Here is a 17,974-nt window from a genome sequence, read left to right as displayed (position 1 = left end):
CCTGTCTACAATATATATTTAAAAAAAAAAAAATTCTTGCATTTTTCCACCCTCTTTAAATGACAAACAAACAAAAGACAAAGATGACAAACTTTGTCATCTTTTTTGAATTAAAAAACTGAAACTTTTTTTTTATTAACTTAAATATTCATAGAATGTGATGTATGATCAAGAGGGTAGGATATTATTGATACTGTTCACATTTGTGTGAAAGAGAAACAAGAAGGCAGTAAGTGGCAACAACTTTAAGGCAAATAGCTAGCTAAGGTAAATGAAATTTGTATTAAGATCATGTACTGCACATTAGTCACGCTCAATCTATGTCAACATTGTAAATTGTTTTCTTTTATGATCACAATCAAGTCTAAGTAAATACAATATTAAGTAAATAGTTCTTGATTTAGAATGTTTATGTTATATTTAGTTAATTTTCAATTTCAATTCCTGAGTTCGACGTGGTAGCTGCAGGTGTCCATTGTCTTCTTCTGAAGGCATAAACTAAAAACTATCTCGGGTGAATTAACCGATGCAGATGTCCCTCAGGGCATCTGCATCGGTGGCATCTCTGCGGGGCCTGAACTGAACGCTGTGGTGTGCAATCAATTTGAGGGCGGGAAGATGTCCTCCGTTAAAGCCACTACTGGCTAGGAACGGAAGGGGTGGTGTAGCGACCGGACACGCTATGAGCCGGGATCTTCTCCCCTCAGGGGGGAATCGAAATGCTCATAACAATCCACAAGTGCCCATTATACAATCCTAAACTTGTTGTGTGATGTGTCATTTCACCCCAGCGAGTTATTGGCAATACGTTTTCAAGGGTGATAATGGATCTCTGTATCACTGAACACCAAATGTTACAACTACACATTGGAAACCTTCTTCATACCTGAGTCAAGATATCACAAATAAAATATAGTAAGAATACTGTTTCAACCAGACAGTGCCGCAGTGCAAACAGCTCCACTACAAATGACGGTACGTGTTGCCAGATAACTTCTCTTTTAATGACTGGAGCTTCTGCAGCAAGCTTTGTTTCATCTCCAAGATGTGAGGCCTGTCGTGTGAATCCAAGATACTGACTTATTTAACCACATCTGACTGTATTTATTGGAGTACAATAAAAATATATTATCCTACTTTCTTAATGAGTAACATAAAATGCTACAATCTGTACTTTGCCATTACAGTGGTGCCCAGTTATAACATGGGTATAAGGGGACATTCACTGACCCTCGTTATATCACCTACCACGGTAAAAACAAAGGTAGGAATTACTCACTGTAATTAACTAACAGTAAGCAAAATCAATTCTTTATAAATAAAATTTGTATCACTTTATATCTGTGAAATAAAAAAATAAATATTTTAACCAAGATAATAATTCAAACTGATATCTAATAATCATTTTGGTGCAGCCCATAAGAAAGAGTATAAAAATCTAAACAATTACATTTATAAGCTTATTTATATAAAAGATACCATGTTACTGTCAAAAAACTAATTTGGAACAAGGCAAATGATAAGTATTTTCAGTAAAAAACCAGCATCAAGTAGTTTTTTCTTTATTTTAAAATACATTATAATTATTATTCAGGAATGAAATGATCGATTACAAAATGTAAAAAATAATCAAAAGATGGATAAGATAACTTCAGACTACTAAATCTATAGTAATAAAAAACTCTTTTCATAAAATAATGTTATTCGTAAATTTAGGTTACACCACTAAATTAATTAAAAATAATAATATATAAGTCGAACTAGTATAAGTTTAATCCAAATGATAAAATTAACACAAAAAATTCTAATATTACATATGTAATTAAGCAGTTATGTGCACAATACATGCTAAAAACTAACAGCTAATGATATGTTACAACACACATTTTAAGGACCATCAAACCCCTAAAAAGTGAAAAATAATATATCTGCTATTTGTTTAGGGCTATATAAAAATACAATCTGTAAAGTGAAGCTTTGGAATTTTTTGTAGCTAATAACATTTTACATTACCAAAAAGAAAACTTGGAAAATACATAAAGAAAGCGATCATTTACTTGCAGACACTTGGTACTAAATAGACAATAGTCTGACATTTTAGTTCATATAAAGTAAAAAATATTCATTCATTATCTAAGCTACAACTTCTATTTAGGTCTTATAGTATACCTACTTTCTGTTTTGTAAGATTGTTTTTGTTTTTATGGTCTTTTATAAATAAATGATTAATTTTTCAAGTCGCTTGTCTTTCTGGTTTTGGAAGGGATTATGTTTTTAGGTATAATTAATGTTTCATGTTTTTTTGCATATTGCAACTTCTGAAAAACACATTCGGCAAGATAAAACGTTTTTACACAAATAGCAATGGAATACAGCTTATATGAATAAAGAGCATCGAAAACCGAATGCAATTCTGAATGGAAGTTACAGTAGTAAATGTAATTCATAAAAAATCTTTCCTTTGTTTATTCATAAGGTTAGGTTGAACTTCTTATTTTATAATTCACAAATCACTACTGTAACAGAGATGACTTACTAACACTCATTACACACGTGCAATAAATTTGAATTATTCAGCAGAACATACAGTACATCAAAAGTAGGTAGTACTTTTATTTACTTTATAATTTGTCAAACAATTCTTGGAATTAAAAAAAAAACTTCAAAACACTTGACTTCAAGACAGATTGTAAAATGTATTCTGTATATCTTAGCTTATGATGTCTCATTTTAATTTATAATTGTTTATTTTACTTACCGATATTCTTATCGAGTGTCATTTTTGGTAGTTGTGAAATTACAAACAAGAATGATAGAAGTGGAAAATACGTAAGATTTTTTGTAGTAACATAAATTTTAGCAAATGGATTACCAATTCCAGCCCAATCTAAATAAGTGGTTAATTCTACAAGTAAATTACTATCATTTTGAGCAGGTTTTGATCCCTTTAACTTATAGTGCTGTCTGATTTCATTTAATAATGCCCTATTGACAAAAAAAAGAAAAAATTAGTTGTACAAGAAATTTTTTAACTTTAATAAAATAATTTATGCTATATTTTAATAAGTATAATTTAGTGATTTGTCTTGTCCACTTTATGCTGACTATTCCTGAGACAGTGTTGTTAATCGAACTTATAGACCAAAGAATGCCTCCACTGCAGGTATTCAGATTCGTTTAAAAGTACAGTATGCTCTTGGTAATCCGACACATATCAGGCAGCCGTGGTGTCAGATTACTGGAATTATCCTAATTTCAATGGAAATACCAACAGAAAGGATTGTGTACTTTCATATACATTTATTAATTTGAATAACCGATATAATTTTATTAAGAAAATAACAATAATACAATTACTTCTTACTTAACAAAAAAATACTGGTCAGTATTCAGTAGTGTCAGTATTCCTGTGCCCCGTACAATTGTCTAAAAGTAACATTGTTTTTTTCTGGTAACTGTCTTTCTTTAAGGAAGTTTTTTACTGATGACATGAACTACTCATTAAACCATTCAAAAAATACTTTCCTTGTCATCCACACTTGGCTATGTTTTTAAAAGCCCTAGGATTTTTGGACTTGCTTATAACAAGCTATTCAGTTTACGGGTACCACTTATTTGAAAAAGGTATAAACATAATCTGTTTTTCAATATTTTGCAACCTGAAGCACTCTTTTCAGCACAATGGACAAATTTTTCTTTTTGGTTGCACCCTCCAAAATAGCCCACTCTCATCGGCATTATAAACTTGGTCAGCACCAAGACCCAACTCTTGGACTGTCTTTATAAATTTCTCTTTATGTGACTCAACGGCAGTAAAATCACAAGAAATTTTCTCACCTGTGGTGGTTAATAAAAGGATTCCATAGCTCTTGTTGAATTTATCAAACCGCTCATCACTTGTGCAGAAATCTTCTTTTTTCATCATTTTATTATAAAAAAGCTTACTTTTTTCTTTGATGATTTTACCAGAAAGAGGAGTATGTTTAGAACGTTCCTGGATAAATCAACAATAAAGTGCATCTTCCATTAATGGGAATGTGCCAGATTTTAATGTTTTCTGATCACTTTTACCACTGACATTATCTTTTACAAATTTCTCTATTTTCACCAGATTCTTTGCAAATCATACATCATTGCATGTTCAATTCCGTACAGTGAAGCTATGTCACAAATTTTTTTGCCTTTGCCAATTCTTTTAAGAGTTTCTGCTTTCTGAAATAAACTTAGCTTGATGTGCTTGCATTTTTGTGGATTCAATATGTTCAAAACTAAAAACAACAAAGTTCAGATACTGTTTAAGATACGAAAAATGGACGCTTTAAGATAAGGAAAACTAGACATGTTAAAACGAATATGACAACTAAGCATGCCACACGATCAAGCAATACTGAGACGTGTAGTAAGATAATGTAAGAAGTTTAATGCCATCTGTAGACCCCGATACTGTTCAAGTCGCCAGCTGGTGGCACCATGTAACCATGGCCTACTCACTTAAAACAATATATTAACCACTCGGACGTGGTGTCTCTCTGTTTTATCAATGTCAAAAGTAAAAAAAAAAAAAAGTGGCATTACACAAATTACCTCAGCAGTTAGACGTAAAGTGTTGGATTACTGTAGGTGACAAACTAAAGAATGTTGGATTATATCTTTAATTAAATTTAACTAGATTCCTACAAAATCGTAGAAAAACTATTAATATGTATATAGTAATGATAAACCTAGTAAAAAAAAATTGAAATATTTATTACATGCAACATGCCGAGATAAATAACTTCATAATATACTCTTTCAGTGTCATGGATCTTATATTGCATAATTTCCATTAAACAGAGAAATTTAATAATTAAACCAAAAATTAAAATATGAATATTTTAATAAATAATTGAGCAATTTAAGAAAACATAACTAGTCACTACAACTGCATCACATGAATAAGTTTTTTAGTTCAAAAATAATAAAATCAACATATTACTCACTTTATTAGAAAGGAATGCATGACATATAATTTTTAAATACATTATATTTTTTAAATGATATAAGCTGATTAGTCGTTAATAAATTCTAACATGCTGGGAAACGACCCAACTTAGTTTAATTTTAGTGATGTAAGTATAAGGAGAACCCACCAGGTTGGTCTAGTGGTGAACACGTCTTTGCAAAACAGTCGATTTCAAAGTTGAGAGTTCCAACGTTCAAATCCTAGTAAAGGCAGTTACTTTTATACGGATTTGAATACTAGATCATGGATACCGGTGTTCTTTGGTGGTTGGGTTTCAATTAATCACAAATCTCAGAAATGGTCGACCTGAGACGGTACAAAACTACACTTCACTTACACTCATACATATCATCCTCATTCATTCTCTGAAATAATACCTGATGGTGATTCCCAAAGGCTAAACAGGAAAAAAAATTATAACGTAACCAAAATTGAAAATAACAGAAATGGAGTCTTATCAATCATTTATTGAACATTAAACACACAATAAGAAACAACAAAACAACATATAACTACCAAATGTGTTTGGTAATTGCCAAACAGTAACTGAACTTTTTAATACTTGTCTGTGCTTCTTCATTGTGCATACTTCTTCCTTCCTGCACTTTACACGCAATATGTATATATTTATTGGAATTTTTCCTTTACTTAGTATCCTTATATTTTTAGCTTGCTACTCTTAAACATAAAAAAAAGCTTTTTTAAAGAATTTAAATAATTACAGGTTAATCAAAATATTAAGCTTTTAAAAAAAATAATAGAAAATACTATTTTATATTAATAAAAATAATAGAAAATACTATTATCTGACCAAATATAAAAAGTAAATAATGTTGACAGTTGACAATGGAAAAGGTCCTCAATTTTAATCCTAACAATATAATTAAAAGAAAATCAAAAAGCTAAATTTTAAATATAATTAACATACCGATTCATTGTTTCAAGAGCTGAAGCAAGAGGTTTTGATTCAAATTTGCATGATGTACGCAGCTCATAAAATATATGTTTCCTTAAAAGTTGCAGCTGACCTACTCGTAAAACACAATCCAAATACTGAGGCCACGTTTTCTGTAATTTACTGCTTATTTGAGGATACATTCTAGTAGGGTTACCTGTAAAATAATTTTATCATGAAATGTAAGAAATCACGTAAGTATTCCTGTGATATAAAAGAAGAAATAGCTGCATGGTTTTTATAAAACATGATCATCTATCCACCATTCATGAAAATAAATTCATAAAAAGTATATGCAAGGAGCAGCTGAAATGTAATAATACTGGAACAGGAGAACAAAATTTCTCCTCTCCTTCTCATTTTCTGTCAATCCCCATTGTTATGGAGTTGAGTATGCCTGCTATGATAACGCATCTAAAACAACACGCAGAGATTGAATTTTTAACAACGAAAAGTGATTGGGTGAAATTTTTCCTCATCTGTGTCATCACAGTGGGACGGAATAATAACAGTAACATCATAAGACTGATATGATGATTCGCCAAATTCAAAAAGTCAATCATTTGGCAATAGGAAGTTTCCTATTGCCAAATGAAACACCAAACTCCACACTGAAACTCCAAGCCTCTTGTAAAATTGAAGTTTGAATCTATTTCTACACCCTCTGTTTTTACTAGATTTGGAACCCTTAAATTTCCACTTTGAATCAAGTAAAGGCCATCAAGTCAGTATTCTTCATTGACAGAATAAGAAAAATGATTCACCAATGGGAGAAAGTGTAAATGGTAACTACATAAAAGAAGCATTTTACAGAAAAATGAATGTACGTTTTTGTAACAAATAAAATGTACTTTTACATCATATTCGTTTGATTTCCATTTGATTATCTCTTTTCATTTGCAAGTTATATGCAACTGTGCATCGCATTTCAACCAACCCTCATATAATTTTCTAATTAGAAATTCCTGTTGTACCATCTGTTATTAATAGTAAGCAGGAAAAGCATACATTTTTTTCTTTTTTTTGGAAGATGAAAAGTGAAAATTAAGGGAAACAATAGGTTTGATAAATTCAGATATGGAAGTGGAGAGAGATAACAGCAATATTACAAGATGTTTTTAGGTATACAGCATAGACTACCTTTCATTTCACACCCTCAACATTTAAAAAAATCAAAGGGTTTTTTAGGTAAAAACTGTTTTTTACATTTTTTAAAATATCAAATTTGCAGTGACAGAAAAATCATGGTAACAATAAAATGAGGTAAAATGTAACAAAATTGCATTTTACCTATAATCATAATGCATACAACTTTAAACAAAGGTATAATATTTAAAATAATAAACAATAACTAATAATTAACAACACAATATATAAAAGGCTATATAAACTGATATTATTTACTGTAATAAATATTACAATATTTATTTTAAAATTTTAAATAAATGTTTTCGATCGTAAATTACTAATGAAATAAATTTTGAAAGCATACCCATTCTACAATATATGTTCAAAATGCTTCCTCTCTACAGCTTGACAGTGTGCTATCCTCAAGTAATATCTGTTTATAACTTGTATTATGTCTGGTAATGCACAAGCAGATTCGTCAATTGTTCTTTTCAATTTGTCAATATCTGCAGGTTTTGTTTTGTAAACATATGTTTCAAGTACCCCCAAAAAAGTAATCACGAGGAGACAAGTCTGGAGACCTGGCAGGCCATTCTACGGCTCCTCTAAAACCTACCCAGTGATTTGAAAATCGTTCATTTAAAATTTGCCATGCCCTAAGATAATAATGAGGTGGTTAACTGTCTTACTGAAACCATACGTTATTATTTAATTCTTATCAGACATTTTCCCAGATATTTGGTAAAATCCTATTGGCTAATGAGTTGCAGTAAGCATCTCCTGTAAGATTGTCAACTAAAATAAAGGCCCTATGATACAATGATCGCAGATTCCCGTCCAAATCCAAATGTTAACTTTCTGAGGTTGCTGGGTATGAGCTTCTAACATCCAACTGAAATTATTATCGCTCTGATATCGACAGTTTTGCTTTTTGTCATAGCCATTTAACTTAAGTCACTTCAGTAAATATTATTGAATTAGAAAAATTTATGTCACATCTAATTTTTGTATTACAATATCACACTACTCTCAACTCTGCGGTCCAAAACAACTTCCAAAAGTTCTTGCACCAGCTGTAGTTTATAAGGGTGAAATTTATTTGTTTTAAGAATTATTTGAACTGAAAAATAACTGATGTCATGTTGGATAATAGCTTTCCGAATCGATGAATGAAGGTCTTTTGATATATCTAATGGTATTTGATATATCTTTGCATTGGTTGTGATAGTTCTTGGTCTACTGGTGCAAGGACAATTCTTTACAGTAATGGTTTCTTCAAATTGCTGTACTGTCTTGATCGCAACTGATTTACTTATTGATCCGCTGTTTTGGAAATGTATTATTAAATAAATCTCATACTTCTTGTAAAGGCTGAATTCTGTCACTGTCCCTGATCATCATCTATAGGATTATTCTTTTGGTTTCACTTAAAGGTGTTATTATTTGAAGATTTAGTGTTTGATAAAACTAAATAAATGTATGAGGAAACTAATATAACTTATATAACTTACTAATATAAATTTCACTGAAAAACAAATTTGAACCCCTAGGCCTACAACTTATTTTTTTCTATCAAATTTTGCTATACCAAAGTATGTTGAAGTAAAAGGTGAAATGAGAAGTTAATAAGTCGCACTGTTTCAATGTAATACAAACTGCATTGTTGTAAATTAACAGCTGATTTACTCGACTAAATTTATAATACATTTCTAAGTAAGTATATCCAGTTGACTTGTTTCATTTACAAAAAAATAACAAATATCAGCTGATATTAACACTGGAAGTTAATTTTTATTTAGGAAATAATATCAGTCGATATAAATGTTTAGTTTGTTGTTGTGTTGTTAATTATTAGCTACTGTTTTTTATTATTATTAATATTATAGTAATGTTTATAAAGTTCATTATTGTATGCATTATGAATGTAAAATGCAATAAAAGTGAACTAACATGATTTTTCTTTCATTGCAACTTGAATGCTTATAACTCGATAATGAAGGTAACAGAAAAGCAGGTTTCACCATTGTTTTTCTCATAAAATTTTAAATCAAAATCACACATTATATGTCGACCTTCGTACCCAAAAAAAAATAAATTTCTAAGATGGGGGACAAAAATAAAACACCCATCATAATGCAGACTTTTTTTTAACTATCAAAAACCCCATTTCTTTCTGTCTCCAAATACCTCTTAGATATGCAGTACAAAGCTCTTTCCAAACTTAAGTATAACTCTGTATAAAGTAATAATATACAACAGCTACAATAATGATCTAAAAGCTTAAATTATGTTTTTATCTATAATATAAATTTTTGTTAGCGATTAAATTTGACACACACTGAATAAGGTCACAGTACAAAAAGAAATTATAAAAATTATATTTAATGATAGTTACAAAAACATTGATGAATGCGACAGATAATGACTTGCAAAAATACTATTACTTATTATATTATCAAAATATGCGAATAAATATTTTAATTAAATAATTTATACAGTTTTATAATAGAATAAAATCAATAAGTTAAGTAAATTATTTGCATGTTCTAATATGTAAATTTTATTTAGCTAGCCCCGACTGCAACAGATAGTCATTAACTGATAATAAATAGCAATAACCAGTGCAGGGAAACCGCACCCAGAAGTGTACATACATTAGTTAGTTGTAAATTAGCCACAGGACTACTTTTCATAATTATTTTATAACCTTCAGTTTTAGGATGTTATTTCCTGAAGCATTCCTGAATTACAGAACTTGCAATGTTATGAAGGCATGTAGTCAGTATCTTACAGAGGACCTATACAACTATTATCAACATTTATTAGCCAATAAGTTTCGTAAAAGAACCACATATTCAACTGTTTTCAACAAAGTCATAATAATATCCAATTCTCATAGCAATCATATATTAACCGCTACATCAATTGTATAAAGCATCTAAAATAATCTGGTATACTATAACGATGAAAAGATTAAAAACTTTTGTAAGAATTTTAATGAAAGTTTTTTAACTAGTTATAAAAAAATACAATCTTTTCAACAACTTCATTATGTTTTTATCAAATAATGCCTAGTTTTTACTGTATGAGTTTTACTGTATATTGCTTTGAAATTTAAATGAGTTATCAGAGTTTGTTGAATATTGCCATAATATTTATTTCAGATTTTTATATGCACAGGGAAATGCAGAGTAGTTATAAGACTGACATAAAAAATTTGATAACAAAGTGTAGAAAAAAAAATGACAGGAATTAAATTGAGATAAGCTGATCTAAAAACACTATCTGGTGCTACACTGCTGGCTGGCAGTTATTCCTTCCTTTCACATGTATCATATAAGGATTAAACAATTGTCTTTTAAGTAAAAAACCGTTCTTGATAACATTTACAATAATTTGAGTTGCTATGTCATAATAATCATCATTCTATACGCAAAGAATCCAATTTTCTTATTATTTTGAGGTGTTCTTCCAAGAACCTCAAATGGCAGCATTTCAAGGTTTATCATTCTTTCAAAATTACTAAACTGATAAAAATATGACTGATGACCAAGAAAAATGAAAAATTCTTTATAAAATTTTAAATAAATTAAAAAACTTAATAAATACTAACTTATGTTTGCAGTATTAGGGCTGAGTACTTTAGCAGCAGCTGACAAATTATCAATCCATGCTTTATCCCGTAAAATGCCTTTTTGAAGAGTACTTAAAAAATTTTGTAACTCTGTTACTATCATAAATGATATTAAACGATCTAGACCGGTTAAACCCGATGTGCTAACTGAACGTTGTATTTTACTAAAAAATTTCAGATCTACAACTTCTTTTTGCGTTTTCAGGTCAAACCACGCTGCAGCTGATTCCACATATACGGTAGTCCTGAGAAAAAATTAAAAAATTTAAAGTTATTTTATAAATAATCTTTATTTAATTGTAACAAATAATAAAAGAATATGACAATCAAATGACTCAAAATATATATATGGTGAACTGAGTTTTAAACTAACTATATGCGCATTACATATAATTTTTTTTTGAAATCCTCAGTCAAATTGGCTGAACACAAAAAATTAAGCGACTAACATAGTGTTTAAGAGCATTCTATTAAATTTTAATACATATCTAGTGATAATATAAAAATACTGATATAAAATATTATAAATATAGTAACAAAACTACATTTTCAAATTAAGTCTAAATATTTACCTCGGATCAGTAATACGTATAAGTTCACGAGAAAGTCTGCCGATAAAATTAACTGAATGCGGATCGGTTGGAGATGGTGGAAATGATGGAATCGGTATCGCTTTATTTTGGTGTATGCTTTGCCACTCATGCATTTTCACTCTAAGAAAACTATTACATTCCATGTCAACACTGAAGCCGATCACACGTGATAACTCTTCCTGAATAGATAAAATAAATCGTACGCTTAATTACTCGACACAAATAAATTACTAATCTAATGTAATCTATAACAAAAGTTAAAAACAAAAAACACATTATCTATGAAGTGTGTAACATTGAAATATTTGAAAATATTTATGATTTTAAAATATATTCTAGTAATTTCAAGTAGATTATGTTGCAACTCTGGTTTTTTAAGACTATAGTGGATTGTGAAAAAAATATTATTATGTACTTTTAAAATTAATATTTATTTTCTTCAAAGAATTTAGCCGCACTTAAAAAACACATATAATCTTCTGGGAAAAAAATAATAAATTATAAAATTTTAACGTAAAATTACTTTCATAACTGCATTAAACAGTTTACTGTATATACTGTTACATACATACCAATAACACTGTTTGAAAAAAAAATTACAATGAACTATAACAGAAAAACTTATCTGATTAAACAATAATGAGGTGAAACATAGTTGCACACTGTTAAAAACAGTCACAAAATTATAAAAATGTAGATAAAGTACGTACATAAAGATAGATAAATTAAATAATTACCTAAAGTATATACATGCATAAGTTATCAGCCAGAATGTTGATTTGGCTGATTATAAATCTTTTATAACAGATTTCTCAAAAACTATTAAAAATATAGTTATGAAACTATTTTTTAAAAAATCTTTCAGGTAGGACTTTATATAAAACTATTAAATTTACTTCTTAATTTAGGTCCTGAGCAATAGTCTAGCTTAATTTTAGGAAGGCACAGAGATCAGGGTGAAATCGTTCACCAACCGACATTCATTAACAAAGTAATTCTAAACCAATGTTCATACAACTTTTTTCTTTATTTTCACCAGTAGTACATCTCCTGAAAGTTTGTTATACTCTTTGCGAATCATACTGTATAATTAATCACTTGTCCAAATGAAAGACAATCTACTTGAAGAACCTAACAACAATTTCAGATATTATAATGTTTTTGATTAAAAAAAAAACAGTTGTTTAAATATCAAATGAAAAACCCTAAGAAAAAAATAACAGATAATTTGCAAATGTTTATTTAATTAAAAATTACAATTGTCAAATGTAAAAATACTAATATATGTCTTTACATACACAACTTCAAAATACAGGATTTCAATGCCTTCATAAAAGATTACCTGTCTAAAATAAATTATTTGCATATGGCAACCAAACTTCTGGAACACATAGATAAATAAAATCATAAAATACAAAAATATAAATAATGGATGGAAAGAAGATAGATAAATTAAATAATTTACATAATGTACATACATTATGTAAATTATTTATTTTAATAAGTTATCAACATGAATAACATGCATAAGTTATAAACCAGAATACTGGTTTGGCTCTACGTAAATTCCATAAAACAATAAAATAAATTTCAAAACAAAAACTGAAATAATAAAAAAAATTATTCCTCCATAGAAGAACAGGATACTTCTCTGGTATTTCTCCTACCTGACATAAAAGGTGATTGAAAGGAGAGAAACTAAAAAAAAGAAATATTTTAAGGTTATGTTTCTCTAAGCATTAGAGTAATAAATAATTTGGTGGGTAATGTTGTCTAAGGGTAGATATGTCCATGTCCTTTCAGCCAAACATGTGGTACTAGATACATGAGGATATGTGTGACTATCGATTATCTGATGTCATAAACAACAAAAAAAATCATAATATTACTGTATTATAATTTTAAATGCATTACATCAATAATTAATAGTAAATATTAGTCCATATGAATGAATTTGTGGGCTAGCAATTTTAATTTATTGCCAAAATTAAGCACTACGTATTAATGAAATATTTTTCAAGTTAAATTAGACACATTTTAACCCAATACACATTACACACTATATGAAATAAGAGTAGTAGATAAATAAGTTTAATTCAATTACCTGCCATATTTTAAGCCCATAAATATCAATATAGTCTTGGATGTATTCAAAGGATCTACGATGTCCATCCATAATTTCTCCTAATTGTTTTAACTTATCACCCAATTCACTAGTCTAAAGACAAATAAATAGTCACTGTGAAAAATTGCAATAAATAATTAGAGATTTTTTTTTTATAACTATTATCATTAAATTTTTACAGAGCAAGGGAGTTGTGGAGGAGCACTTCTCCCTAAAATCTTAACAAAAGAAATTCCCATAACAACTCTAGGAAAAGTAATTCGCACTGAGGTTTACATACTTTTCATTATTTGTAGCTAATTGAAGAATAGAACACTACTGATCTACTGGTTTAGGGAAAAATCAGCAACTTGCTTTTAGAGATATTATTGAAAGCCCAAATAGGTTTATATCAACTGAAAAATTAGAGTATTTTCATACTTTAGAACATTTGTCTTAACGTATGAAAAATATTTCATACAAATATAGATACGGGAATGTTTAGCTTTTTTTTTATGACCGTCAATCTATTTGAGTTTTCTTTTTAATTGAACTTATTCTCATAAAAATAAATTCAGATATTTAATTTAATTTAGTACAAATATTTAAACTGGCACTCTAAGATAGAAATAAAATTGAGTTTCTATATATACAAGAACAATGTTTTTAAAAACCAAGAATTTATTAGATATTTACATCTTCATATGCAACAATGTCAATGTATAATCATGTTTCTATATACTTTGATTTGATTAAAAACAAAACTACCTAAGAGTAAATCAAAATTATTCTTTTGCAAATGTTTTTACTTAAATTTGAGGATAGTTTTAGGTATAAATTAATGCATGAGAAATACTGCTCATCCATTATTGGTTCAACATCATCCATTACTGTATGTCTTGTAAGAGATACCTACACAGTTTACATAAATCAAAATTTGGAAAGACTGAATTTTATTTTGCCTTTTATTTATCAAAATTAGGTAAATTATTTTTTAGATATCTGCTATTTAATAGAAAATTTTCAAAGAACAAACCGACTCTGTTCTCTGAAAATATTATTTCAGTTTGTGCTCATTATCTAAATTTACAAAGACATTACAAATGACAAAGAAAAACTTGTTTATTAAGAATGAACTTATAACAAAAAATCAGAATTTGCATCACTGAGATCTTAGAAATTTATAAAATTTTTTAACCTGAAATACCAGTGGGGTTGAATAAAGTAAACTACTCAAAACAATTATTGAACAAACTATTAAAAAGGTAGATTTTTAGCATTTACAAGCTCAAAAAACAATTTTTACAAAAATAAACAAATAGGATAACAGATAAAACCTGCTTCCTCTTGCTAAACGTTTTTTTAATCTACTCATATATGCTCAGGATGTATTTCAGCAAAAAAATTTCAAGTAAAAAGAGGAAGCAATTAACACCTTCACAGAAAGGTTTTGAAACATTAAATGGAGATTGTTTCTCACAATCTTTTGCGGGGTAGTTTTGTGATTTACAAGCTGTAGGTGAATTTTATTAAAAGATTTCATGGAACAGTAAAATTTAATTTTTAATTTTTTTATACTTTTTTTAACTAATTTTTGGAATTTTGACCAAGTTTCCATAACAGGTGATAAATTTTGATAACTGGAGAGACACCCAAGTAGTTCAGATTTCAATATATGAAGGGTTTTATTCTAATATATACCTTGGCTTTTGGATTAAAAATAAGACCATTATGAAGTGCTGTTGCCAAATGATGAACCAATTCTTTTCTTATGCCGTCTTCCAATAACTGTTTAGGATCTATACGAACAATACCAACCAAAGTGCTTTTCATACGTAATACACCTTCTGTGAATACAGAAACCTGATGAGTTAACATGGCAACCTAAACAACAAAAACCAATTTACATTTTTTCACCAATAAGCATCACTTACAAAGGAGTAATAAAAATTTAAATAACAATTATTTTAATATACAGAAAAATTATATTTAAATTCTATTAAATAAACCTTGTACAACATATTAAGATAAAATTTAAATATAATTTAACATAACAGAGGAATAAGATGAATGTTAAAAAAATTTCTATATAATAGAAAAAAGGATAGCATGGCTGTTTTCAGCATAAAGTTAATAATAAAAAAGTATTAATCTTTACTCATTGACAACTGTAAAAGGCAGAACAGAAGGCATAAAAAAAGTACGAAATAAAAAAATACATAAAACATCAAATAATAGTAAACGAGGACCTTCAGTAAAATAGCAAATCCCTTAACTGGTAATGTCAAAATACCTGCCACGTTTCAGGGAGTAGAATCCTGAAAACTGAAGAGAATAAAATATTAATAAAATGTTAATTTTAATTACCATGGCCCATTGGTATATATGATATATAAAAAATATACTTTTAAGTTCTGCTTACCAACAAATTAAGTATGTTCAAGCGCTTTCAGAAATATTATTTTCCATCTTCAGGTACATACACAACCAGCAGGATTTTCAGTAGTGATAAAGATTTTTAATACTTGTAAAATATCAAGTAGACACATCACAGTCCTTCTTGCACAGTGCAGCTCAATGCAAAGTCAGCCTAGCAATGACCACAAAGATTGCGACACTCTCCCACATCTTCGTGAACAACAGCGAAACATATTTACTTTTGGATAGCCCTTGCACATTAAGACAATATCTCAACAACTACCCTACTGACTCCATAAATTATTACTCTCCACTTTTAAAACAGGCTGACTCAATGACTCAATACTCTATTTTATATACTCTCCTAAACTAACTAATCTGATATTCATGTAATTATCACCAAGATCAATTGTTCAAAAACAGCTAATCATGCACTTCTACCAAATCATTAATTTCTGTTAATGATTCAGATATGAATAATTAACATCCTCGTTAATGCAGTGTAGACATAAAAAAAATTAAAATGAAATAATATTACGAAACTATCAGCTGTTGATGAGCCAACTGAATTAAATACTATATGTAGTTTACATAAAGAAGGAGGCGAGACATTATTCTTATTTACATGGAGGAAAAGATACATGAAACTGAACAAGTAAGTTTGACAAGATCCTTCTGCATACCATACAACATCAAAATAATCCTGTAGAAAGCTGTTTTTATTACTGTTATTATTATTATGGTGCTCTTTAATCTCACAAGGAAAAGCAATATTTTTTATGAAATATATCAGCTGATCAATATAAATTTGATAAATAATGTGATACTTCCATTCTAAATAAAATTACTCTAATCTCCCATAGGGTTATTGGCAGGATACATTCTTGCTAACTAGAGTTTTGTTGGAGGTATCATTTGAGTGAGGTTATTTTTTTATGCGTTGCAATTTTTTTATGGGTTGTCATCCTTTTTAGCATACCATATTCTGTTAGTGTATTTCCTATGCTCATACCGAAGAATTTAGGTCTGACATATACACTGCATTCTTGGATCTGGTGAGAGAAAACAAGCTGTAGACCTGATCAGGGATTCCTATCCAATGGCTGAATAACCCTTATTAGCTAAGTGTGTTTCGGATAAATCCCAGCAGATGCTAACCTCTGCCATAAAGAAATACTTGTACCATGTCCAGTTTAGAGGGAAAATTTTATTTGAGTTTTATCAAATCTACACGTTGTTACAAGATAATACTATAACTTAATGATTCATTATTCTCATAATATTTTAAAGTTAACTTTGAGAACAAATAACCTTAGCAAAAAATAAGTAAGTTTATTGTCGAAATAATCAATTTAAATATTTTTCCATAACAACTGTAGATAACCTGATACGAGTCAGATGTCAGTATCAATTTAAGAATATCAACATCCCATGATATATTTATAAGGGAAAGTAAGAGTAACTGGTTTCCTGTAGCCATCTTCATCGAGCCAAACCTAAATATTCTTCTATTTTATACCAGTGACAAGTCTACCAAAATGCAACTAGTATTTGCCTCAAATAGCCGTCTGTTCACCACAGTAAATACAATTATTCATCAGAAAACACCTCAGAAGTGTACCTCTTGTACCTCAGGAGCTTTGCAAGTCATATCCATAAGAAAGAACAGGGAGGATAATATAAAGCAGCAAATAATAGTACTACTTCTTTTAGATCTACAGAACCTCTTAGAAGTTCCCATACCCCTCCCTTTAATTAACATACAATACTGTTTTGAAAGGTGCGCAGGATTTTGGTACCTAAGAAATAACTTCTTTACTGCAGTTGTTATCCTGTTCTTAAAGTCATACAGAATATTGATTCCAGCAGTGTTAAAAGATGTAAAGAGAACCTGAATTCAAACATGTGTTGCTATTGCTGGTAAAAATAGATTTTTATTTGTAAACAACCAAAATTGAAACATGCAATCAACAATGCTGATCACATTAAAAAAGACGAATGTAAAACCCCGTTTTCACTAAGTGAATGAATTATCAGATGGAGATATGAAACAGCGTGTCTCCTGTGATTAGTACGATTCACAAATATGATGTTCTAAGCAAGAGTTGTTTTCTGATTAGTATGCAATTTAACACAATTC

At 29.1% G+C, this 17,974-nt stretch overlaps 1 protein-coding gene across 3 annotated transcripts in view; it reads right to left on the bottom strand.

Annotated features, from left to right (window-relative positions):
• Strump (WASH complex subunit strump) overlaps positions 1-17,974 on the bottom strand; it is a 72,059-nt gene that overhangs the window by 12,423 nt on the left and 41,662 nt on the right. For all 3 annotated transcript variants that reach the window (XM_075368202.1, XM_075368204.1, XM_075368203.1), the window contains exons 14-19: positions 15,118-15,300; positions 13,417-13,530; positions 11,292-11,491; positions 10,699-10,964; positions 5,931-6,114; positions 2,759-2,985 (exon numbers count right to left, since the gene is read on the bottom strand). In XM_075368202.1, the coding sequence (XP_075224317.1) occupies positions 2,759-2,985; positions 5,931-6,114; positions 10,699-10,964; positions 11,292-11,491; positions 13,417-13,530; positions 15,118-15,300 (1,174 nt within the window). The remainder of the gene's footprint in view (positions 1-2,758; positions 2,986-5,930; positions 6,115-10,698; positions 10,965-11,291; positions 11,492-13,416; positions 13,531-15,117; positions 15,301-17,974) is intronic.

The sequence above is a fragment of the Lycorma delicatula genome, chromosome 6 (assembly GCF_047948215.1).
Source record: "Lycorma delicatula isolate Av1 chromosome 6, ASM4794821v1, whole genome shotgun sequence".
NCBI classification, from domain to species: Eukaryota; Metazoa; Arthropoda; class Insecta; order Hemiptera; family Fulgoridae; genus Lycorma; species Lycorma delicatula.
This window is presented reverse-complemented; position numbering and strand designations above follow the sequence as displayed.